The following is a 26,826-nucleotide window of genomic DNA, read 5'->3' as shown; positions in this document are numbered from 1 at the left end:
AGGATCCATTGGTGAGCAAGTGATGTAATTCTAAATATCTCCAAATCTGTTCTGATGAAGAAAAAAAAAAAAATCTACATCAACGTAGGATGGTCTGAGGATTAGTAAATTTCCAAAAAATGTTTATTTTTGGATGAACTATTTTTTAATTTTTAAGTTGCAAACTTCACACAAGTTTCAATGAGTGGTTTGAATACGCACTGAATACACGCACATTAACAATCACAGAATAATTGTGTGTGTGCTGTTAACCACTCAACACTAATCAGAAAAGCCATTTGATGGTGTTACTGAGCGGTGGATGTGAATGCAGATGACGTTAAGAGACAAATCTTCCCCAGGAGCATGACAAATATAGCGCGACAGTGAAGCATCACTGAACCCATGATGCTCAGCTCTCCAACCAAACTAATTTAGCACTTTACATTTCATATTCAATCAAATTAAGCAGTCGTAATATCGTTTTTACTTAGCCAATACCACATTTATCATTAGGATAATTACATCAACTGATATCAAGTACCATAATCTAATTTTCTTATTAGTGATGTATACTAATGACTGGAATATACTGCACGTCTTTGGTCCAGATTTTTGCTCTGATTTCCAGTCTTGAGAAGTCAGAACTAGTTTGCAGATTATGGGCAGTTGGATTTTGCTGATTTTTTTAGCTAACTTTTTAACCTCATATTTCATTTTATGTCATAAATCCAACTTTTATCTCATAATTATAGCTTAACATGTTATAATTTTACTTTGTCTCATTATTATGACTTAGTATTTTATAACATAGTTTTGACATACTGTATTGAGTACATGTACAGTAAATGAACATACTCTCCAGAAGGCCAACAATCCACTAAAAATTTGAAAATCCATTTGAAAGTGGGTGATGGCGATTTAGCGGTAATCAGGGAACCAGCTTTACTGACGAAATGCGCGTGACAATCACATGTGATATATATCGCCCATCCCTAGCCTTACTGATACCAAACTTTTGACCGGTAGTGTATATTATAATAGTAATGCTGTCTTTGTAGGTCTTTCTCTTAAATATCATATTGTTATGATGATATGAATTATGCGGCTAATGCATCATAAGGTCTGACATTTAACCATGTGGTTTAATGCTACAGTAAACTATACCACAGATGCATGCTGTTGTGAACAATCTGTGGCTGCATGTTTCTAAGAACCAAATCCATCATTAAGGTGTTTTTAACTTTAAATCATGGCTTCTACCCAAAATTTGAGTCCATAATCCATAATCACGCTTCCTTCAGTGAAAAAGTCTATTCCCTGTTGTTCTCTCACATCAAAGTCAGTCCACGACATGTTTGTTTAGAAGTATTTTGGACTGTTTTTGCTTGTAAAAGGTGCTTAATCTGTGCATATTTCACTCCCGATTCAGACGAGATGACTTTTTCACTGGAGAAAGCAATATTACAGCTAGGTGAATGTTTCTATTGTGATTTTGAAGATATGTTTTTTTATTTGTTTCTTACTTACAAGCAGCTTTTCACTTCAAAAGATGTTAATTGATGGACTGGAGTCATGTGGATTATCATGATGTTTTTATCAGCTGTTTTGACTCTCATTCTGACGGCACCCATTCACTGCAGAGCATCCATTGGCGAGCAAGTGTTGTAATCCTAAATGAATTCATTTTTAATTTTTAGAAAATGTATTTTTGGGTGAGCTATTCCTTTTAATCAGAAAGAAAAGCAATGCTTTACTGATCTCTAAACAAAGGAGTAAGTGTTATCGTGCTGTTATACTACACCCCCTTGACTGAGACAAGTGTTCTAATAGGAATGTCTGTGGCCTGTCATCAGCGTTATTGCCTCTGAACAACTGATGAATCAGTTTCTATTATCTCCTCGTCACACATCAGCACATCTCTGCTCTGATCTGTGCACCTCAATATTGGCTTTAATCGACAGACTACCGGCCCCGTTCATTTGCTGAAGGTTTCTGCGTGTCTGTGCTCTTAGTTTACAGCAGGTGTTTCTTCTCTGCTGAATTATCCAACTGTATCAGGTGGTGGATCACATGACCTTCACTGTCTATCAGTACATCGTGTCAGTGTCCATGTGCATAAAGTTGTGCTCTGCTCAACTACAGTATGTTGCATCAGCAACAACCTCTGTCACTCGTCAAAAAAATACAACTGTCAATGAAAATGTTGGCCTGCTAACAGCTAACAAAAATATGTTTTGGTTTGCTAACATTAAGTTCCTGTTAAGCACTACTTTACACTTCAAATAATACAAGTTTTGTCAAAAACGTCACATTTCAGCTTCGTGATTATGTATGTTACATAAAAATGGTTTGAACAAAAATGGCAGACGGGCTCAATGCAAATCCATTCTCTAACAGTAGGTGGCACTTGTGGTAAAGCAGAATTATAGTGGTTTGTTATAGTGGTATAGCCGGTTCTATAATCAGAGGTAAATCTCTACACGTGCATGCTTTCACGTAGAGCAGCATTTACTACACAGAGCCGTTGTAGTTAATGCTGCTCCATGTGAAAGCGCGCAGGTGATGGAGATTTACCACTGATTACAGAATCGGCTTTACTGACAAGATGCACATTAAATATTGTGCGATATTTAATGTGCATACCTAAATTATAAGCAGGTAATTCTGCAGTGATTCAACTCTTTTGTGAGCTAAAGACTCTACCAACTCAAAAAGTCTCAAAATCAACTTTTATCATGTTTGAAATTATCTGAGGCAGCTTTTCTTTTCTTGACAGTGAAAAATCAGGTCTGAATGAACAAACCATTGTCCAACTCAGACTGTTTTCTCAGCAAACACAAAATCACAAATGCAAAATGTTATCCACGATGATTATATAATTGGGTTTTTTTAAGCTTAAAAACATAATGAAACAGGAAGATCTTTTATGTGCACTAATTTGGGGGGGATAGCCTAAATTGATTTGATGTCTCAATTAGGGGGCCAAAACATTTCATTAATAAACACTCAAGGGGGCGAGAGATTGTGAATGACAGAAGCTTGTGAATGACAGGTCTTTCAGTTCTGTGGCGGTTCCTTTGCAGGATCTGCAGGGCTGCAGCGTGGAGCTGCTTAAGTGGCTCCAATTCAGTTGATTTCACACAGAAAGCTATTAGTCAATTCACTAAGTTATGAGACACAGCCAATGTCTTTAATGACCAAATCTGACAGTTCTCCACCCACGTGCCAATGTGTAGTCACACTAGATCTGGTGGTCCCCAAGATGTAGATAGATCTGCCTCGTAGATCATTAATCCCATTATGGACCACAATAACAGATCAAAAACATCCAACATCCTGTCCCATCTTTGTGCCATGTTCTACAGAACTAGCTGACGTACACATACCAAGACAAGCAGCGTTCTGACATTTAAGTTATGTGGATGCTCAGCTTACACAACTCTCGTCTGTTGCACTTGGCGTCGATCTAGGGGTGTGACTTTACAATGCTCCCCATCTGAGCTCTTGGACTGATGGCTCAGGCCTGACTCAACAACCCCACAGTCTCCTGAAGGACAGGCCTCGCACAGGTGGTGCTGTCAGCATGGCGTTGTCACCACAAACCACACCGCGCCTACTCTGACATCTGTTGCTTTAGTCTGCGGGTATGCTATGACCATACTGGCAGACAAAACTGCAATGAATGAAGCACTGACTTGACCTTGTGCTGAGAGGCTATCTGACTGATGGAGCTCTGCCAGTGTCTTCGGGTGAAAACAGCACTCTAATAAACTAACAAACCACATTTCCATTAACTGCCTTTTCACCTGAAGTTAGCCTGAGGCAGTAATGTGTTTTGATGACCCATTTTTCAGAGTAAACAAAGACCTTGTGTGCACTGCAAAGAGCTGGAAATGATAAATAAATCCTCTAATTTATTGTTCTGTGTATGGCAGGGCTCGACATTGCATTTTGACAAACATTCGTCTTATGGAAAAGTAAAACTGCTGGTCACTTGGTACAAAACATTTTGACAATATAGATTCAGCATATTTACTGCAAAATTTCAAAAAAATACAAGTTACTGGTCACAGAGATTTGCAAGTAAATGTAACTTTCTGCTTATTTAGACCAAGCGTTTTCAATTTGTTTGATACCATGAACCCCCAAATATAATGACCCAATGGACCTCCTTTATAAAATATCTTCTCCCAGGTCACCAGCCATTTACTTTCACATATTTCGGAAGAAATTAATGAATTTACGCGTTGTAAATCCGACAGCTATGATTCTATGAAATGCGGTGGGCACTGCACATTATATATCAACTAATAAGATCATAATAAAGGTTTGTAAACAACAAAACATATTCACAATTTTTGCGAATCGGAATATCAGATAGTTGATGACGTACTTAATTTGTGAGCATTTTGACTAAAAAAGGGGAAAACGAAATAAAAGTGATACTTCTGTCGTACAGTGCTATTGTGGCTGGGGTACGTCATGTGACAAGCATCATGCGTCGCCATGGAAATAATAAGGCGATATGTTCTAAAATAATGGATGCCTTAAAACTAATTTAATATTTAAATTCAATAATTCAGTTTTAAATAAATAATATTAACATTAAATAAAAGCACTTGTTTTCTACCTATTAGTAGAAAAAAAATGTTAGGTCTCTAAATCTAAATATAAACTTTTTTTTAGATTTCTTAGTTTAATTTAGATTTTTCTAAATCATTTTCACAAAAAGCAAATCGTTCAAAATGATTGCATTTAAAATGTAGACGTAATAACTATTTGAAGTAAACACGTTAACTTTGACAGCCCTAAAATACATTTTGTAAAATCATTTGCATCATTTACAACTAATCAAGGGCCACTAGAATTAACACTATCGGTCATCCATTAATATTTGACATTTGTATTTATATTATCACTCCAAAATAGTTATTTAATTGTTCATGCCTATTTACCCTAATTATAACTGTGCAGTCATCTAACACTCAATTAAACTGAATCATTAAAATACTAATAATTTATTGATGTGATAAATGTGATCTTAAAATGAATGTAAACATCAAAATGAATATTGTTCATACTGTATATTATAATGTTGAGATGCATACATTTACATGTAGTTTTATTAATTTTAATTTATAAATGTGATTTGTATACATTTATTTTTATTTTGTTTATAAATTTATTTTTATAAATTAATTTTAAAATAAAAAAAAATTGATCATCAGTTCAAGGCCCTTGTCAAAACCTCTGCCAATGGCTGTCCACAAAATATGCATGGAAAGACTCTCTTAATCAAGCCGATCATAATTAAAGCCTTGACCAAGAGCAGGAGTCGCCTCACTGAATGCTGATGGCATCAGCTGGCAAAGACCAGGGATCCCCTCGAAGGAAGCCAGCCACTTTTATCAACATATTAAAGTGGTGGCAAGAGAGGCAATCACAAAGGCAAGCTCTCTCACAGACAGACCTGCTCTGATTTGATGAGCGTGTCTAAGAGTCAGGGGGCTTCCTGATTGCAAGACTTCATTAGCTGGCCTTGTGTAGGAGGACACATGCGATCGAGTGCCGGCTGACTCACTGGCTACAGCAAACGACTCGGATGCGTGTGATAACCTTCAGCTCACGTCCTGCCAAACACCTCCATACAAGCGTGACAGCTGTGCATGGCATTTCTGAAACAGTTGCTCTGCTTTGACAGCTTTTCCGGCGAAATCCATTGCTTTTCATGTCAGAGTTCAGCCTCAGTGAAATGCGACAAGTGACGAGGGAGTAAAAGACAGGAATATCCCTCTATGTCAGCCCCAGTCTTCATTTACATAGTATGGTCTGAAATATGAAAAGCCATCCTGAAATATTCAGCAGTTAATAAGCAATGCTTTGGAATGTGTTTTGGTTTTGGGTCAACTGTTTGGTTACCAATATTCTTCAAAACGTTGTCTTCTGTGTTCGGCGGAGAAACTCATACAGGTTTGGAACAACATGAGAAATGATGACAATATTAATTTTTGGGTGAACTATCGCTAATAGTTAGCAAGCAGTCAGAAATATGATCATAGAACTTTTGAGACCATCTTAAAGCTTAAGTTATAAGCAAGTCAACATAATTAGAGCTGGACAAGAAAAAATATTTTTTTTAAAATAAATTTCATTACTTTAAATCTATCAAGGGGCATACAGTCATTAATTCTATGGCTGTAACCACTGTAACCACTACTATTTTAGTTTTTATTCATGTTTTCTATTATCCATTTTTTTGTGTGTGTGTGTATTCATTTTAATTTTAGTAAAACTTTTAGCAAATTGTAGTCGTTTTAATAATATTTAGCCATTTTTAATGTCTATATAGTTTTTATGTTCTTATATTTTTATATTAAATTTTAGTTATTTTAGAACATTAAGTTAAACTAAATTAAAATGAGAAATGTTGAAATAAAAAGATGTTTATATTTTATTTTATTTCAGATATTATTATAATTCTATATTAATTCCAGTTTTAGTTTACTATAATTAGCATTTGAAAGTAAAATAAAATCAAAAAAAAAAAGACAATTTGAGGAAAAAGGTAGAAGGAACAAAACAGTTTAAGCCGGAGAGTTAGAATAAAGGGGAACACAAATTCACTCATCTGAACATATTTATGCTCCATGACAATACTCCATTTACTGTTACAACTTTACAAAAAATACAATTACTTGTTACGTGTAGAATTTAAACTTGCATTTAATGTCAAACAAGAAACATTTTAGAAAATAAAATGTATATTTTATGCAGAATTATTGTGTCCCTATATGCGTTCTGTCTATTTGACCCACATTCATTCAGTAAAGTCTGTGAGGTTTAACTGAGACTAACTTGCTGTCAGCATGAAAGTTTAAGCGAAATGGAAATGCTTGGGAATACTAGGCTGCTGTCCCTTTAAGATCGAATGCATGGATCCAATATACTGACACACACCCAGTCTTCACCCAGCTGATTAACACATAACCAACTGTGTTTGACTGAATACGCCACATGACTAGCATTTTGACATAACTGTGTGTGTATTTGACAACTCAAGGTTTATTTCCAATCACTACAAAGTCACATGCACGTTTTAGAGTTCTCGTCGCATCACAATGACCTTCAAACAATACCACACTACATTCTGAATTGCATTGTGGCAAACCATGTACATGATAAGAGTGCTTTGTATTCTGTGCTCTGTAATCTAGACAATGAAAAGGGCTGTGGGCGTTTCTCTATTAAACAAACAGCACCTCGTTACCAGTGCAAGCATCATCTTCAAGCCCTCAATGGTGCTTCTCTATCACTGCCACTGACATCAGTTTGGCCCTCAATCCTTCACACCTCATAAAATCAGTCTGTGCCTCCGGGTGCTTGTGTCCAATCTCAGCTCCCGCCCTCATTTGTGATGTGAATCTGAATCTGTGACAGATTCTCGGGGAACTGTGAGTTCACAGAGGATGTCAAGACGTCTGAACTGATGCAACGATCACAAGTGGATAAGATCTTCACATTTGAATGACTTTAACATTTACATGGCTTTAAAATCAGGCAGCATTGTTTGCATGGTAATAATGCTAATAATAATGAATTATTCATCATCATCTCAGTACAGTCGTGTTTTAAGCATCAGGGATCATCCAGATGCTTTCTTCTCATCATGCCCTGTGTGACAGGCTATATTTACCATTGCACTGCCACTAATGTTCCCCACTTTCATCTGTAACCTTTGTGTTCCTGTCAGGGTGCCAGTGGGCAGACCTTAAACTAGGTGTAGGGTCAAACACTTGATGCAAGGAAACACTGAGGAATGATCTGGGCTGCTAAGAGCTGACCAACCGCAGCCGACGGAAACTTTCCCGCTAATAGAAGTTGACGATGGGGACGAACATAAAACACTGGACTGGGACCAGATCCATTAGCCACGTGCCCAGCAGCAAGAGACCTCCAAACAGCCTCAACATTAACTCCTGCAAGACCGCTTTCATAACACAACAAAGGCCAGCTGTCTACCTCTCTGACCTTCAATTTACTGCAGGCTCAAGGGCCACAGTCAGTTCAAATAGACCAGGAAAAAAAAAAAAAAAAAAAACAACGATATGATCTTCCTCTGGAACTATATCTGAATACGGCTTTAGAGGATAATGAGGAAAAAATAGCAAGCTTTGAATATACACTCTTTAAATACAACCCAGTGCTGGTTAAAATATGGACAAACCCAGCGATTGGGTTGTTGTCAAAACAACCCAGTCGCTGGGTTTGTCCATATTTCACCCAGCGCTGGGTTGTATTTAACCCAGCATTTTCTAGAGTGTAGATATCTATCTAGCTGCAAAAGACAGCATACTGTACATGAAGAAAAAAGAAATAAACCCTTGAACACTAAATATTAAATTTGTTTTTATTTCTTTACCTGCATGTTAATGTGACCATCAAACATGCAAATTCGTTGTTGAATTATTTGAAATATTAATAACTTCCTCGGGGATCTTTCAAGTAAATCATTTATTTTAAAGGGTTTGGCTGACAAAAAATGTTTGGGAATCCCTGCATTATATAAACAAACATTAATAAACATGAAAACAGCAGTGACATTACATGCTCAAGGTTTGAAATATTTTTGTCCAGACTTACACAATCAAGAGTTAATAATGAAGGGCACTGGATATGAAGACGACAGCCACGTTATTTTATTATTATATATTATTTCACAGCTATACATCACATAATTATTTGTTTCATGCTTGATGTCATTGCTTGAGAGGTGCTTTTTCCCTGAAATTCAAAAGTATTGTTTGCAAATTTTATATGCATGACATGTGTGGATTCACTTTAGATGTTTCCAGCTTGACCTATGAGCTGCTAAAACAATTTGGAATAAATTTACTGTGAGCTGAAGCTGTGATAGGTTACAAAAGATAACGTGCTGATAAGATGTTTCACTAAAAAGAACCTGAACATAAAGGCTTGATTATGAACAGAGCTTTAAGAAGTACATGCAGGGTATTTCGAAACAGTATTTGAACAATGAAACCAGAGATGGTCAATACCAAAGATGCAAGGTTTTATGACTGATGGATATATAGGGTTATATAACATTTCTATGTTATGGAACGTTTTATATTTCCAAATAAATATGAATGAGATCCACAAATATATGTTAAATTATGAAAGGTGATCGACTGGACCAAGAATCTGCAATCGTTTATCTGATTGGCTTCAGTAGACGGTGAGTGGACTCCACCTGTTTGTTGATGTGTGTGAATGTCTTGGCACCAGAAATGTTAAAATCCACAAATGCATGCAGTTTAAAATCATTACAAATGCACAGGAAGCACTTAAAAAAAAAAAAAAATTAATGCCAAATACAGCAACTGCATTTTGAGTTTTTCAGTCAAGCAGCATTCACTTCATCTAGTTATGCAATTCTGTGTCTCTCAAATGGAGAATGGACTTAAAATGAACTGAAAAAACAGTAATTACCTGCAAAATAAAAAAAGAAAACTACATTTATAAATTTAGACCCCAGGCAAAATGCATTAGACAAAAATAAACCAGAAAGAGCACTATAAAAACTTGCAATGTGGAGCAAATGGAAGAACCTTTTAGTCTTGTATCATAATCAAGTGTTGTTTTAGAAACAGAGTAAACCCAGGCGTGCGTTTTCCATAAAATGACATAACTTACTGATGAACTACCAGAGTACAAGGCGTCGTACCACAGTAACTGTCACACATTCATCATTGAACCAAGTTGGTTCAGCATTATAAGACTGTTGTTAATGATGTCATAGGATGGTGATGTAATAACTTTTGTTAATTAATCAGTTTAAGATTTACTTAATAGGGCCTTTCGCACCATGGGAACCTTTTCATAGTACCAGAACTAATTGTTGAACTACCCACTTTTTGGCGTTTTCATGCCACTGGAACTGGGTGCGATTGTAGTACCGGACTGTCTTTTTCAAGAACCAAATTAGATCCTACTAACCAGCACAACTGGTACTACACGTGATGTAAGTCTACATTAATTGGCCAAACGCGTACGAAAACGCCCTCCCCCGCCATGATTTAAAACACTGTGTAAACATACTGTAAACATTGTGTCAACTTATTTCTCAAGTACGAAGAACAGTGATAGATGGACGGATGCTGAAGTGCAGGCACTTGTAGCAAATGTAGCACTGCCAGTTGTCGTTGGAGATTCTTAGTCCTATTTTCCATTCTTTCAATCACTTTACGTATACGTCGACATTCCATGTCCATTATTGTGAAACACGTGAGACACAATAAAAACACAGCTCCGAACACAGCGTCCTCCATCCTCCTGTTGTTAACATTGTTCTTCTTTTGTATTCGTTGTTGAACGCCGCACACAAATGATGTCGCTGTCGACCGGCTTATGTCACTTCCTAGAAAACACTGTTGGTGTGAATGCAACCCTTTATAAATGGTACTAAAGCAGTGCGAAAAGCCCTAATGTCAGATTATTGCTGTAAATTGGGTGTTGGTGACAGTACTTGCATGTTTTTTGCCAAAGAAACCAACATGTTCACCTTCTCTAGTTTACTTAACTTTTACATTTTGCTTGAAAAAAAAATCCTCTGTCCGCCATCGTTTCCTCATCATTTTTCCCATGTGCACTTTCACTCTCGTGTACACCTGAACCGCTCACACTGAAAGCGCCTCTCTCACTTTCTTCACGTAATCAGTGTAGTCTGACTGCTGCTGCGGCTCTGCAGCTTGTGCTGTATGGAGCAGAGCAGCCACTTTCAGTTTACAACTGTTGCGTTTGTTGTTCAACTGAACTAAATGGTTATGGTTTTTATTTCTATAAAAAAGTATTCAGTGTATGGCCAAACACCAGTAATACCAGTAACACCAACTACTGCAGCAAGCCTAATGACAAACTGAAATATTTGATGCTCTTGTGAATTTTCCATAGTTTCAGGAAACACAGATCCGCACTGAAATATGTTGGTAATGATGGAACTCGCAACCATAATTGGCTAATGATGTTAACAAGGCCATTTGATTGACCAAGGTTAAGTTGACCTTGTTGGTTAAGTTATTTAAGAAAGTAATGATGGAGGCCAGTATCCAAAAACACAACATGCAGCTCAGAAGAAGCTTTCTTATGGTTGCACAAGGAATCTGAGTGATGTAATAACCAGCCACCCTCCAGTCATCACTGCTTCAGCTACATCCAGAAGCTTGTGGCCAAGAATACGTGCACAAATAACAAAAGACACTGCTGAAATGGAGGATGGTGCTGAAAGCGCATGACGATGATGATGATGCACTCAGTGTTCGCTGAACCCCCGCACCAACTACATAAGTCCATATTTCCTCTCCATCACGACTTTCCAAACCTGCATGACTTTCTTTTGACCCGTTGCATTATTCAAAACGTCTCCTTCTGTGTTCCACTGAAGTAGTCATACCAATTTGGAAAAAAAAATATGACAATAATAAATTAAGTAAAGATGGCGTTTGAAAAAAAAGTGCAGTTCAGTGCAGGATGAGTCATGAATATTTTACTCTAAAACAGCTAAAAATTTATTCTGCAAGTAAACTACCAGATGAACTTAACACACATGAACTAGAAGCCACAAACTGTGAATTAAATTTAACTGGATCTTCAAATATTTCATGTAAATACTGACAAAAGTCACAAAAGACTGAAAAGGTCCCATTCTGTTAACCTTTATTTTGTCCAGGATGTTCTCTATCCTTTCCCCTCACACTCTCAGGCCATGTACACACCGCAGCTAAATTAGTTAAATTCACCTTTTAGTGCTTACACTTGTTCATACTTGAGTTCAGTAATTTACGGGAGCGACAAAAGCATTCTAACAACTCAACTGACTCCCGAAAATTTCTGTCAACCGCATTTACAAATTTCTATGCAATGTGTACAGGACAAAATTAAACGCCTAGTTAATGATGCATTTAAACGCTTATCAGGGAAATGTGTTTCTTTTGTGTATGTGGTACAAGAAATCACAGAAAAAAACCTTGAATGCTGCCAGATCTTGCTAGGAATCTTGCTTGATTTCACAATACGATTCACTCACAACAAAAACAGAATGAGATTTAAGAGAAATCATAAATGAAAAGGCGTCCTTTTATCATTTCTTAGACAAAATGCTGCACATTTGTGACCCTGGACCACAAAACCAGTCTTAAGTCGTTGGGGTATATTTTTAGCAATAGCCAAAAAAACATTGTATGGGTCAAAATTATAAATTTTTCTTTTATGCCAAAATCATTAGGATATTAAGTAAAGATCATGTTCCAAGAAGATTTTTTAGTAAATTTCTGACCATAAATATATCAAAACTTTATTTTTGATTAGTAATATGCATTGCTAAGAACTTAATTTGTACAACTTTAAAGGCGAGTTTCTCAGTATTTTGATTTTTTTTGCACCCTCAGATTTTCAAATAGCTGTTTCTCAAATATTGTCCTATCCTAACAAACATCGATGAAAAGCTTATTTATTCAGAAAAATTTATTAGAAGAATTTACACTTAAGACTGGTTTTGTGGTCCAGGGTCACATTTCTTTGTGAAACTGAAATATGTCAAAAAAACTAAACAAAACTGATATTTTAAAACAAATCCCAAATCAAATCATGCTCTTTCTTAGGGATGTAACGATTCACTCAACTCACGATTTTGATTTCATGATTCGATTCACGATTTTTGTTTATTTTTTTATTTATTTTTTCAACCAAAATGAGAATTTAAGACAAATTCTGAATTAAATGGGTCCTTTTATTATTGCTTGGACAAAATGCGGTACATTTCTTTGTGAAATTGAAATATAACTATATTGATATATTAATATATCACTTGCATATTATTGCTCTTTTGTTGGTTTTGATTGCTTCTGTTGTCCTCATTTGTACGTCGCTTTGGATAAAAGCGTCTGCTAAATGACAGAATTTAAATATAATATGTAAATATAAATATAAATGTAAATAACAAAAATAAATTGAAATTTTAAAACAAGCCCCAAATAAAATAAACAACACAAATAAAATAAATCTCTCCATATAAACAAAACAAGGCTTTGTCTGTGCTCTTTCCACTTAAAATTGAACAATCATGATCCAAACAAAGATGCTGCATACATGCAACATGAACAGCTTTTAATCTAAATTAGATTGTATAATTTGAAGCAAAAACAGAATGATTTGACTTCAGTTTTGTGAAACTATACATAAATAGTATCTGCATGAAACCGAAACAGCAGACGAGCTGAATGAGACGCAGATTCACTCTCTGCCAGCAGGTGGCACTTAAAGCTTTCCTTGGTTTCTGCTGTAAACAAAGCAGCGCTGCACTTATGAACTTTAATATGCATTATACAGAGGCGAGATGAAAAGAAAAATGCAGTTTAAATTTTTCTAAAGACAGTAAGTTCCCCTCAGACATGCATTCATATAAACTCCTACCCCTAACTGAATCGCGATTTGTTTAGCATCTCAACCGATTTGAATAGTCACATATTTTAATAAATTTTCAACCAGCTTGCGGTTAATCGTTCCATCCCTACTCTTTCTATTTAAAATTAGAGGTAACCACTGACCTTTGAATCATGATCCAAACAAAGACACTGCACGCATGCAGCAGGAGCAGTTTTTGATTTAAATTAGATTGTATCATTTTGAAATTTAAAGCGAAACAGGAGGGACTGACTTTACTCACTAAAATCAGTTTGTAACTTGAAAATAAGACAAAAATTGATCATGATCTGCACCTACCCACTTTAATCACTCCATAAACTTGTTCACTTTATGAGCCAAGCCCAAACCGCTTATAAGTTGGCATGGCAACCCTTCAGATGAGTGTTCTGTTCCAAACATAGACAAGGCATGATGGCTCGGTTGACGGTGGTTTAGTTAAAACTGCAGAACATAAGTCTTTGGTGGCTGCAGAGAGTCTTTTGTTTCACCAGAAGATCCAGTTTAGACATTTTGATTTAAAACTACAAGGTCAAACCAACTTATGGATTGGATGGATGAATTTGTCTCATTAAGATACATTTAGAAAACAAATGCATTTTCTTTTTTGCCAACATACCATACTGTACGGGAACAGAGATATGAGCTTTTTCCAAGTAAAATCCTGACGCTTCTGTATGGCCATGACAAGTGTTCAGCACCTAGTGAAAGTCACTACAATCCATTATTAAGAGAACCTTGAGTTTCAGCAGCAAAAAAAAAAAGAAAAGAAAGAAAAGAAAAGAAAAAAAAGACCAATTAAAGCAAAGAAAACACCTTTTTTTTCACTTGTGAAACCCCTGAGCTTCTGATGCTCACGGCTCAGGTTCTCACCTAATAAAGATGTTACTCTATTTATTTCATAGTTGAGATTTAATAATTGCTGCAACAGAGCTGAACAAAACTGGCACTCATTACAAATGACAGTATCATCCTTTTATATAAATATTTTGAACAACAGCTATCACTGTAGTAATTCAAATCAATAGATATCTCTTTAAGATCATAATGTTTTCTCCTAAACAGCAACAAAATTAAAAGGAAAGAAAATAGAGATTTATGCTCAAGTCTGCAGCAGCAGTTTCAATCATATTACACACACAGCATTTTTTACACTGTATGTTCATACTGTTTCAACGCACATTTACACTTTTGTTTTTTTAAAACTGTATGGTATGTTTTTGCTATTCACTTGTTTGCACACTTGACTTCTTATTAACTTTGACTGATATATTAGTATTTTTTTATTTTTTTTTTGATAGTGTATGTCTTGGTAATAAATTATCAAATAAAACATTTAATAACAGATCAATACATATCCAATGTCTTCATCCACAAGTTTTCCATTATTGTAGGATGAAGTATATAAAATTGCAAATGATAAAAAATAAACATGGTTTATCGATCAGAACATTTTACTTTTAATAAATTACCAAGTATGAAGAAATATTTAATGTTTTTAAAGAACCAATGCATTTTAAATGCACTGAACAATATATTCAAATGTATACTGAATGAAACAGATTCATTCTGAATTTGCAAAACACTTTTGAATCAAAACAATTTCATGTCGACCTAAAGACTCAAAAAAATGCAGTGAGATGATCTTAAGCTTACTAGAGTTTTAAAGAAAAGCTCAGGGCAAGTGCTTTCACTTTATCACCTCACTCACTCCTGCACTGCTTTTTCTGGCATCCCTCCACAACTGAATTATCTATAATTAATTAAGTCTGAGAGGTGACTTAGAGGTCTTTATCACTCAAGGATAAACGTTATCATAAATGTTTGCTCCCTGCACGCATACAAAGAGGATAACTCAGATATACACAACATAAAGCGAAAGCCAGAGTCACACTTGTTTCCAAGAGCCAAGAAAATATCCTTGATGGCAGTCAACATGAGGTTGTTAGATGCAACAGTCATTTGAACCTGTAATCGCGCTATCAGCTCAGTAACCTCTCATGAGACCTTTAATTGACCAAACAGATTTTAACTATCAGTCTCAGCCGTTGCTAGGTAAATCAATCATCCATAACGCTTGCAGATGGCTGTTCCCTCTTATTAAAACACATGTACACAAACTCATTATAAATGTGGTAATTGATTTATAATGATAATCAGGAGAAAAAAAAAACATCAGAATGTAATGCTAATTTGGGGTTTAGCTTACTCTGTTTACAGTATACAAATGAATGGGTACCTAGATTTATTATTAAGCATGGATATTAACGATGATGCTTTTTAAACATGCAGCTTGCTTGAACACTAAATACATCTGTGGTGTCAGTCAGCAGATGGGCTGCAGAAGCACAAAGGCACATGACGGCAAGACAGCAGCCACTCTAGTGATGTACTTAAGAAGCGCTGATAGATCTGATCTCAAATTCAGTCCATCCAATTACAGTTACATTCAGTCAGCTGATATGAGATGCAGATTTATGCGCATACGCATCTGCTACTATATTGGTACCATAGTTAGTGGGAACAGAAATCATCAGGATAATAGTTCTTAATGTTTACATCACATTAAAAGCACTAAATGTTGCTTATGAAGACATTATGGTCAACAAACGTGGTAATATAATGAATAAAACATACAAAAATTCATATTTACCCCCCCCCCCCACACACACACACATTTACTTTTTCCATTATAAACTCCTAGTCTCCTAAACCAGTCCTGTTTTCCTTCATACATGCCACTGAATTGCCAATAAGTTGTTTTTTCAACTTTTAGGAGTGCGCCAACATAAATATGACCTCAAATATGAACATCTGATTTCATTAAGTTTTCTTTGCAATGGATTGATTAAATACAAGTAATTATTTGTTTGCAGAGGTTGCATAAGGATGCAGCTACTGTGGATCCAAACAAACCCATGTAATGTAATCGAAACGGCGCTAAACTTTCATTTACTTTGTAAAATAAAAGATTATGGCAATCTCTATTAGTGAACGAGCTGGGGTTTTCAATTTCAGAAAAGACACTGGTTTGGAAGAGAGACATTTGGCACAGGTCTATTCTGTTTAATGATGACTCGTTTTGAAATATATGTACTCATCCAGTGACTGCAATAAACAGTTTATCAAAATAATCATCACCATCTTGTTTTCCCATTTAAAAAGTACATTTAAACATCGTCGAAGCCACGCTGAATGAAAACAACATCAACGGGAACGGAAAGTTCCACAGCACCACCAAGTGGATTGAACTATGGATTTCTGGAATGTTTCTCTGGGGGGGAAAGAGGAAAAGTTGGAATAAATTGAACTAAAATAGACGAAAATTGCATTTGGGGCAAATTAAGTGCAGTAAAAGTAACTGGAGTAAACGCCTCTCTGATTTGCATCTCCAAATTACGCACTGGATATATTGAATCAACTGTTTTTCACATATTTATATATATATAAACTTTTATTTTCAACACCTCACCGTCACAATCACTAAACATAAACTTCCAAAACTTACCTCTTCCACTGTTAGTGGCATGCATATCCGGTATTCCTTCAACAACATCGTCCTCTCCTTAGATTCCCACGCTAGATCGAGTGCCAGTGCTCAGCTAAATCAATTCAGCCATCTGGTGATGGATGCAATCACGAGTTGTCATATATAAAGATGGGAAATATCAGTGCACTTCTGTAGGAAGGCTCTTGTCGTTGTGTTTGCAGCGCACACTTGCACGCGCAGCTCGTGGTCGTGATGTTGCAGTGAATCCACTCTCGGAATTTCCCGATGCTCGTGCGTTTTTACGCACAGGGAAACACGCCGGAAACGCACCCGGAATCCAGTGGAGAAGACGACTGTCGCGGCGTCTCGGTGTTTATGGGGTTTTAAACTTTAAACCGAGGCGGGTCTGTGCTCTCGTCTTATTTCTGATGTAGCCCTGCACCCCGTGCACCTGTCCCGTCCCGCTCCACACAGATGATACAGCGATGGTTTGTGTCAAGCTCAGCGTAGACTCGGCGCGCCGGGAGTTCGTGGCATTGTTTTCCTCGTCTAGTGAAACGAGAGATGTTGTCTCGCTGTGGTCTAGCGCGGGATGGTAAGTTTGCGAGGAGAAAGACACTCTGTGGCGGTGTGGCGCAACGCATCACAATTGTGCTCATCGGACAATACCGCCTTCAAGCGACTGGAGACTGTACTTTTTCAACAAGGATCGAAGAACTTTTAATTCAGCAAAGAATCCTGGAGAAAGTAGGCTATCACCGTTTCCACAAAAATATTAAACAACAAAACTGTTTCGCACACTGATACTAATAATAAATGTTTCTTGAGCAGCAAATCTGTATATTAGAATGATTTCTGAAGGATCACGTGACACTGAAGACTGAAATAATGATGCTGATCTATAATAAAATGATTAACTGTAATAACAACAACAATAATAGAATACTTTTGTAATTATAATAATATTACTGTTTTAACTATTTTTGAACAAATACATGCAGCCTTGGTGAGCATAAGAGAAAATAATTAAAAAAATTTTAAAAATCATAATAATTCCAAACTTTTGACAATAGTTAGTGTGCATAGTTCTATAGAAATTCATTTGAAATTTGAATAATAATATATATAATGTGTGTGTGCGTGTCTGAGGTTTATATATCTCAGAATTGAGTAGAAAAACCAAATAAATATTTCCAGATTTTTATTTATTTATTTAAAAGCCAATTATTAGTAAGTACATTGTTCAGTGTAAATGGCTTTTTCTACATGAAGCTATACAGCATGTCTTTATATTTTAGGAAGGGAGTGGGAGAGGGGACCATCATATTTGCGGGCCCTGGAAAATAAAAAGCTGAAAGAACAAAAAATCTTTAAAACAAAAAAACATATATATATATATATATATATATATATATATATATATATATATATATATATATATATATATATATATATATATATATATATATACATATATATACTATCTGTTTGTAATCATAATTCTATTTTCTATTTAATATCTTTTTTTTCAGTTTGTAATGTATTTAAACACCCACCTCATAAATGAATTATTTTTGTAATTTTTAATTGTTGATATGTGTATAACTTTTTATATAATGTTTATAAAAAATAAATAAAGCTGAAAGATTCCTGCTCTGAAGCGTGAGAGTCCTGCAGTGTGTTGTGCGCAGAAATATTTGACCCATAATGCACCGCGACAGGCTGACAAGTGGATCCAAGATGGCGTAGAAAGTAAAGCTAGGTAAGTGCAGACTTCCTCTAACACCTTCCTGTAGTGCAACGTTCGCCCTCCTCGCCCCTGCCTGCCGCCGATCCCGCCATCAAGACGCGGCTGTCAGCTCGCGTGTTCCGCGCGTCAGAACGCGGAATATAGCGGCGCGCGTTTGCACGATTATTGTGATGATGAAAGGCCTGGTCGCAGCTGCGCTACACTGACTAGCAGCTAAAGATGCTCGCGTCGAACTGCGATATTCGCGTCCCATCTGTGCCGTTCATCACACACACGGGCAGATGCGTGAGCGCGGGGTGTGTGAGCGTGAAATTCAGTGCAGATTGTTCTGTTAATGTTGCAGGATCATGTGAATCTGTGTGTCCGGGGGCGACTGGAGCTCAAGGCCACGAGAGCAGCGACCATCGCAGTCCACACACAGATATTATAACCTTTCTCTCTCGTGACTAATCGTGATTAGCAACCGCTATGCTCGTCCCATAATCATATATGGTGTATATAACTGCACGTTGTGGCTGATTTTGTGTGTATTTGGGTTGATGTGGCGGCACACACGCAGTTGTTGTTGTTCTTCTGGATGGACACGGCGGCTGTGTTTCAAAACCTAGTGGGCTGTCTTCCTGGACATCACGTTCGGGCGTCGTGAACGCATTTTCGAACGTTCGAATAGCGCGTTCGAATCGAACTGGTTGAACGGACGAATCGAACGCTGGGACCGAGCGTCTCGAGGGCGTCTGCGATGCCGTGGATGTTGTCTGGGTAGACAGCGCGCTGGCGTTTGAGACGCGGCCACACACTCGCACTCAGACGGGACATCTATTATTAACTGACCCGGAATCCAAATATAGAGTGTTTATATATTTTACTGGGGCTCTGTTGCCTTGTTTGGTGTGCTGGAGGTTAATTAGATGTTGGTTTGGGAAGACTGTTATTGTGTGATACCTGACAGACCCATTCTCTCTGTGTGTAAGTGACAGACTCTGCACAGGGTGTGTGTTACACTTGAAAACTGAACAGTATGCAAATATCAACAACAATACAGTTATTAATATCACGTTGTGTGTGTATAATGTGGGACTATATGAGTGTCTTCTTGGCTTTAGATTTAAGCAGCCTGCCTCAAACTTTATTTACAACATCCAGTATCTAGTCAGTTTGATAGATCTTTACATTTTATTTTACATTAAGTTATTACGTAACTAATCGGTAACCAGTGAGCATTTAAAAAAAAAATTTATTTATTTATATGTGTGTATATGTATGTATATGTGTATAAAATATGATATTTTGTCAAATTTCAGTCATTCCATATGGTAAGAAGTTGATAAAGCCCCAGGCTGAATTATTTTAATAATGTAAAATAACGTGAATGTTAAGATAAAAGCAGCAGCATATTTACAATCATGTAAAGCTGTGGCATATTTTGGGGGAGCATATTCAGCAGAATGATATTAACCTCAAAAAAAATAAATAAATAAGAATAGGCATATTTTTATTTATATCATTCAGCATGGCCAATTTACAGTTATTCTTACTGCAGTAAATCTAATAACTTGGTATGTTTTGATGACCAGTGTCCATAAATAAAAACTAGGAAACAAAAGGACAAAGACAATTTTAGTTTGAAGGAGACTTCCCATATATGGTTTTACAGTAGTAACAATAAACACACTGACTGTGGTGTTTTGCTGGAGACTCTAGTATCAGTACTGTTTATTTTACTGCACATTATTACAGTATGATATTTACTGATGATAATTAATCTCTATGTAACCCTTACAAAAAGTACTCTGTGGTATCATTGTGCAGTGATGGAAATACTATGGTACTATATACCATGTGCTCAATGCACAATCACTGGTATTTGCATTGTTTTTTTAATTAAATAAAATAACAGATAGCTGATAGTCTTGTGGTTAGTACACAGACATGTAGTGCCACCTGAGTTTGATTCCAGTCTAAAGGAGCTTCGCTGATCCCGCTCCCCTCTCTTTGCCCTGTGCTTTCCTGTCAAATCTCTACTGTCCTGTCAAAATAAAGGCATAAAAAGACCCAAAAATAAAACTTACTCAAAACATGAAATGTACAAAATACTAAAGCAGTATATTAAAATGTATTATTATTTTAATTCGATAGTATAAAGTTATGCCCATAAGTGAAGGATTAGCCTATTTGGGCCGAATTGTTGCTGGTGTCTTCTCATAAGATGGTCATCACTAGATATATAATATTGCTTAGATATTACTGTTTTTTTTTTTTTGGATTTTGGTTAAGTTGCTTGGAATAAAATTTTTGGAGCATTCCCTCAAACCAAAAAAAAAAAAAAAAAAATGTGGAAAAAGTGTTCACAGCAGCCTCAGCTAACTCAGTCCAGATGGACGTTACAGCTGTGACCTAATTATTACAGAAAAGGAAAAATGACACCACACTACAACAGTATTTGTGCAACCGGTGTGAAAATGTCTATTTGAATGCCATTTTATGTGTTCTACAAATTTCTCCGCAAGTTTGAGTCCTTCAGATAAACATATTTGTGTGCCTTCAGCTGCTTATATAGTCGTTTCTGCCTTGAATAATAATCATAAATTTGAAAAGCTTAATTCCAAATTAAAAGACACATTAGTCACACTTAAAATCTGAGTGTCACAGCATTATATAACAATACATACACATTTTAAAGAAAGGTAACACAGGCACCTTTATCGAACTGAGTATTTCCACAATTTTTAATTTTTAAATGATAAAATAATAGATTCAGTGTTCTAAATGAACACAAAATGCATTGTGAGATATTGTGACTGTGGATGTTGATTGCTTACACCTTATGTGAACTTCATGCATCTGCTAAAATACCACCAAAAGACTTAGAGCAAAAATAATAACGTGAAGAGAAAATCTATTTCAGATTTATGTGTCCAAATACTCTTTGGGGCCATGTATAACAAAAATATCCAGGAGGTTTGCTGCTCGTATATAACAGTTTTGAGGTGTTTAACCCTTTGTGTTTCCCATGACAGAAACTCTGTCCCAGAGTCATGGAGGACAGGAGGCCACAGAAGTCATGTGACGAGGCCATTGGATCATTAGTGAGGCAGGAGTATGAGGCGGCAGTGGCTCACAGCACAGAGGCCCTGCTGGCCATGGGGCCCCCGACCCCCAGCATGGACTTCCTCCGAAAGCGTGCCCTGCTCTACCGCATAGCAGCGCGACTCCAGCTGGTGAGGCGACACGTCATAGCATAGAAACGCATCCATGTTTTTTGTTTCTAAATTTATTATTATTAAGTGTTTGGAGAATTGTTGTGCTGTTAATTTTTTATTTATTTTTTTATACCTTTTCCTTTTTGTGGCTTTATGAAGACGTAAGTGACAAAGCAACACAGAAGATCAGGTCATACCTATACTGCCAAACAGACATGCACCTTACAGACTTCTAGTTACTGTTTTGTCACTGTTACTTAACCAAAAAAAAAGCCAACTTTAAAATAATACTCCCATTTGTCTGGTGATGTGTGTTCATTTCCTGCCTTGTCTCTTTGCAAAAAAACAACTGCAGAGTTTTTAATTAAAAGATGTAACCATCTTTGTGCAAACTCAATTTTTAGTCTCTAAACTACTAGGTTCAAGAGTCAAACAACTATAAAACTAGTGTCTGCTGAGTTTATTGTTGCTTTATGAAGTCAAGACATGATGAATTGTTGTTATACAGGTCGCTTCAAAGTTAATGTACTGAGAAAATCTTCAGTGATCTTCTATTGATTTCATAAGTACATTTCAAAAACTAAGAAGAGTTAAGAAAATTGTTAGAAAAAATAGTCAATATCAAAAACTAAGAAGTGACTATAATTTTCACTATAATTTCTTATAAATTTTTTTTACACCCCATAGCATATAGTTTTGATTAGGAGGGTGGAAAAGTAACAAACGATTTGTGCTTTTTTGATTCAACAGAAGGACTACGATCAGGCTGATGAAGACTGCAAGCATGGGTAAGATATAATATATATATATATATATATATATATATATATATATATATATATATATATATATATATATATATATATATATATATATATATATATATATATAGAGAGAGAGAGAGATTTATATATAGATTTATATATATATATATATATATATATATATATATATATATATATATAAATCATTATGCAAGATTTACCGTTGGCCACTGTTAGTACTTTGGTACTGTATGGTTCTTTCAGGTTGAACAGTTCATCCATGTAAATGTTTGTTAAAGGGATAGTTCAACCAAAAATACAAATTCTGGGATCATTTCCGTACACCCTCATGTTGTTCCAAACCTTTATGAATTTCCTTCTTCTATTGAACACAAAAGAAGATATTTTGAAGAATGTTGGTAACCAAAAAGTTGACAGTAGCCATTAACTTCTATAATATCGAGAAGAAAAAAAACAGTGGAAGTCAATGGCTACCATTAACTGTCATAAAGATGTTCGTACAGGTTTGGAATGAGTAAATGATAACACAATTTTCATTTTTTGGGGAACTGTCCCTTTAATCTTTATTTATTTATTTATTTTTGGCCTTTAATCAATGCCATAATTTGCTCATCTCTAAAAAAAAAGTATTATATTGTAGTAGAATTGTAAATAATCTGTTTAAAAAAGAAGACAAGATGAAACACAACATAGTATGATATATCAAAATTGCGATACCTGTGAAATTGGATAAAAGGCACTCAAGTAGAACCATGCCTTTCATCAGACAGCTCAGGATTATGGGATGTCTCGTTTGTGTGTGGACTGGTTTGATCACTCGGGTGTGTTGGTGTGTTTGTTCACGTAGTGTTTGCTGAGGAGCTGGGGAAGGGAGATGGCAGTTTCAGGGCAGGTCTTCAGAGTATGCTGCTGGATGGAAGCTTACAGGAAGTGTGCAGTGTTCTCTCTAAAGCACTTTATGGAGAACCACTGGTAAACCAACTCACAATTTCTTTCCAAATGAGCTAGCTTGATGTATTGTATTTTTTAAATTGACATTGTGATATGTATCTCAGATTTTATCATGCTTGTAAAAGCTTTTAGATGGCTTTTAGTTAACTATCTACATTAGTTCATTTTAATGAAATTAAAGACATTTTGGATTATGCTGTAAATGTTACAATTTTGTTCTCAACTTTAGTTTATCTGTAAACTTTACAGTTGCACTGTAAACTTCGTTTTTTTTCTCCAAACCTTACAAATGTTTAATATTTATTTTTATGCAAGCTTTACAACTGGACTATAAACTTTAATTTTGCGTTAAACCTTACAATTTTCTTCCTCTCAACTTTAGGTGCTTTGAAAGCTTTACAGTTTTGCATTGATTTTTTTTATTTGTGCTGATAACTTTGCATTTGCACTCTAAACGATAGTTTTGTTCTCAACTAAGTTTTCTATAAGCTTTACTGTTTTTGTTCTAACTTTTACAGCTCTGTAAACTACTGCTCTGATCTAAACTATCAAATTTTGCTCTCAAATTTAGTTGCTTTGTAAAGCTTTACAGCATCACTCCACAAAGTATTGCTGTACACTTTACATTTGTGCTATAAACTTAAATTTTGCTCTAAACTTTACAATTTTCCTCTCAACTTTAGGTGCTCTGAAAGCTTTACAATTCTGCACAAAATTACACAGTTTGCTATAAACTTTGCATTTGTGCTTTAAACTACAGTTTTGTTCTCAGTTGTAACATTTTGCCCCAAACCAAGTTCTCTGTAAGCTTTACAATTTGCTTTTAACTTTTATAATTGTACTGCAAACTTTACAATTACTCTGTAAACTTCAGATTTGGTAAACTTTACAATTGTGCATTCAGCTTTAAGAGCTCTGTAAGCTTTACAGTTTTGTTCTACATTTTATAGTTGTGCTGTAAACTTTACAATTGCTTTGTAAACTTCAGATTTGCTAAACTTTACAATTGTGCATTCAGCTTTAGGAGCTCTGTAAGCTTTACAGGTTTGTTCTACATTTTATAGTTGTGCTGTAAACGTTATATTGCAAACTTCTTACCTTTTTATTCACTAAAATTTACAAATGCTTTTTGGTTGTCATAGAATGGGATCATGACTAAAGACATGACAAGACTGAAGATGCTCCTCTCAGAAATAGAGGTCAGTTTGTGTCACTGTGATTGTTTCTTATATCACCCATTCTTAAAGGGAACATAACCCACACAGTTTCTGCCAATCTCATGTTAATATTGAGTACCTATAGAGTAATATTGCATCCTTCATATATCTTTAGTTTGCTCAAATTTATAAAAGACAGATACAGCTTTACGCTTCTGTCTAAAAACAGTCAAGCTCCTGAAGGCTTGCCGTACATGAGCAGAGCTAAAGAGTCACGAGCACAGTGTGACATCGACATAAATAAAACAGAAACAAGAACATTATTGACTTAAATTTACTATGACTAACAAATTAACAAATGAAGCGCATTGCTTTATGGCGTCATACAAGGCCATACTTGAAAAAAACTTTTCCGTAACTTATATGAGCCCTGAAGGAGTGTATTTGGCACAGAAATACTCCGTCATACGTCTAACTTGTTTTTTGAGCCTTTGGTCATGTTTAGCACAAGAATCCGACTCTGTAACAGTGTACATAAGTCAGAATGCATGAAATGGCAAAATTAAAGGCTTTACGCGCAGTCAGCGTCACTTGCGTTTTCATTTCTCTGTGAAAACGTCAACCCTTGCCTTCAGATGACTTTCAAGTTTCAGAACTAGTACCTCTCACCACAGCTTTTGTGCATGACTAAGAGACATGTTAGAGAATAGTGCATGTTTTTGCGTGTGACTCACAAGGATGGTCTCAATTGCAGGCTGTGAGGAGTAAAATGGCATCAGAGTTGCCTGAAGAGAACGAGGAGGGTGAGTTCCACTTCAGTTTCACAATGCATCCAGGATCCGTTTTCATCTCTGATATTCTAGCTCTTATGTGAGCTTGGGTGTTTGCACTGACACGCTGTCTATCGTTCTTTCCTCTTTCTTTCTATGTGGTGTTCTCTGGACAGATGTTCAGGAAGGCTGGCAGTTTCGTCCTCCTCCTCGAGGGGTCACTAGTAGTGAGGAGTACACGTTGTGTAAAAGGTACACTAGTCATGTCAGCCAATAGAGTTGATTTTCAACACCGCTTCCTTGTCCAAACTGTGTGCTATTGCTCTCTTGTTGATGGATTGTAATGTGCTGTTTTGCTGGTTACCGTCAGGTTTTTAGAGCAGGGTCTGTGTCGGTACGGAGCTCAGTGCACCTCGGCTCACTCTCAGGAGGAGCTGACAGAATGGCAGCAGCGCTATGCCTCCCGACTCATCCGCCTCAAACAGCAGCAGGAGGGCAAGCACTTCACTGAGAACTACATGGAGGCACTCATCGAGAAATGGATCAACTCCCTCACGCCGGAGAGAGTGGTACAGTCCTCTTGATAGAATATCTAACCGTTCACTAGAGAGTCACTAGTAAGCTACAACCAGCTTACTAAAGGCCAAATTAAGTAGTGATGCACTGAACTTTTATTGAAATGCATTGGTGGCCAAAAGTTTTGGATGGCTGAAATTTACCAAAACGGTGACGTTTAATTAGCGCAAAATTGATTTCTCATTTTGAATTGATTTTCATTGTAATGAACCAAGTCTGTGCTGTTTTCAGTTGATGCGTAAACCTCTTTATTTGTGGAGACCGACCATCCATTAATTGTAATTGCCACACCTTCTACAAAACTCATTAAAGTATAAAGCAATAATAACGCCATCCGTTCTCGTTCAGTCTGCAATAGCGTAATGGAACACACTGAAAACGTTATAGTCTGCATGGAGGTATGCAAATACATACGTTGACAAGCAAGTAAGACAGCCTATCGTAGTCCTCGGACCGAGGAACGTGATTGGACGAACATTTTATGGTCCTTCTATGCCTTCCACAGACAATATAAATACATATACCTACATTTTTAGACCACATAACTTAGTGATTGCTATTGGGATGTGACTGTCAACCAGCATAACAAAAACTGTTTTGGAAACAAATCACCTACCCTGACTTTAAGGTTGTTTGACTTAAGTTAAATGAAAACTTTTTGGTTTATTTTGATGCATTACTCTGAAGTC

The 26,826-nt window shown here is 36.2% G+C and overlaps 2 protein-coding genes across 3 annotated transcripts in view; one reads left to right on the top strand and one right to left on the bottom strand.

Annotated features, from left to right (window-relative positions):
- Window positions 1–17,621, bottom strand: part of LOC109054934 (cytoplasmic phosphatidylinositol transfer protein 1-like) — a 71,988-nt gene extending 54,367 nt beyond the window's left edge. The window contains exon 1 of the mRNA XM_042730482.1: window positions 16,967–17,621. Coding sequence (XP_042586416.1) covers window positions 16,967–17,014 — 48 coding nt within the window. The 5' untranslated portion in view covers window positions 17,015–17,621. The remainder of the gene's footprint in view (window positions 1–16,966) is intronic.
- Window positions 17,622–18,614: 993 nt separating this feature from the next.
- LOC109096494 (probable helicase with zinc finger domain) overlaps window positions 18,615–26,826 on the top strand; it is a 49,240-nt gene continuing 41,028 nt past the window's right edge. The window contains exons 1-8 of one of the 2 annotated variants that reach the window (XM_042730470.1): window positions 18,615–18,710; window positions 21,716–21,916; window positions 22,649–22,685; window positions 23,531–23,655; window positions 24,777–24,833; window positions 25,546–25,594; window positions 25,738–25,813; window positions 25,932–26,130. In XM_042730470.1, the coding sequence (XP_042586404.1) occupies window positions 21,734–21,916; window positions 22,649–22,685; window positions 23,531–23,655; window positions 24,777–24,833; window positions 25,546–25,594; window positions 25,738–25,813; window positions 25,932–26,130 (726 nt within the window). In that variant the 5' untranslated portion in view covers window positions 18,615–18,710; window positions 21,716–21,733. Of the gene's footprint in view, window positions 18,711–18,730; window positions 18,995–21,715; window positions 21,917–22,648; window positions 22,686–23,530; window positions 23,656–24,776; window positions 24,834–25,545; window positions 25,595–25,737; window positions 25,814–25,931; window positions 26,131–26,826 lie in introns of those variants that run through there. The other variant, XM_042730461.1, reaches the window with a different exon arrangement.

Source organism: Cyprinus carpio, chromosome A3 (assembly GCF_018340385.1).
Source record: "Cyprinus carpio isolate SPL01 chromosome A3, ASM1834038v1, whole genome shotgun sequence".
Taxonomy (NCBI): Eukaryota; Metazoa; Chordata; class Actinopteri; order Cypriniformes; family Cyprinidae; genus Cyprinus; species Cyprinus carpio.
The sequence above is the reverse complement of the archived record's forward strand: the minus strand, read 5'-3'. Positions and strand labels throughout refer to the sequence as shown.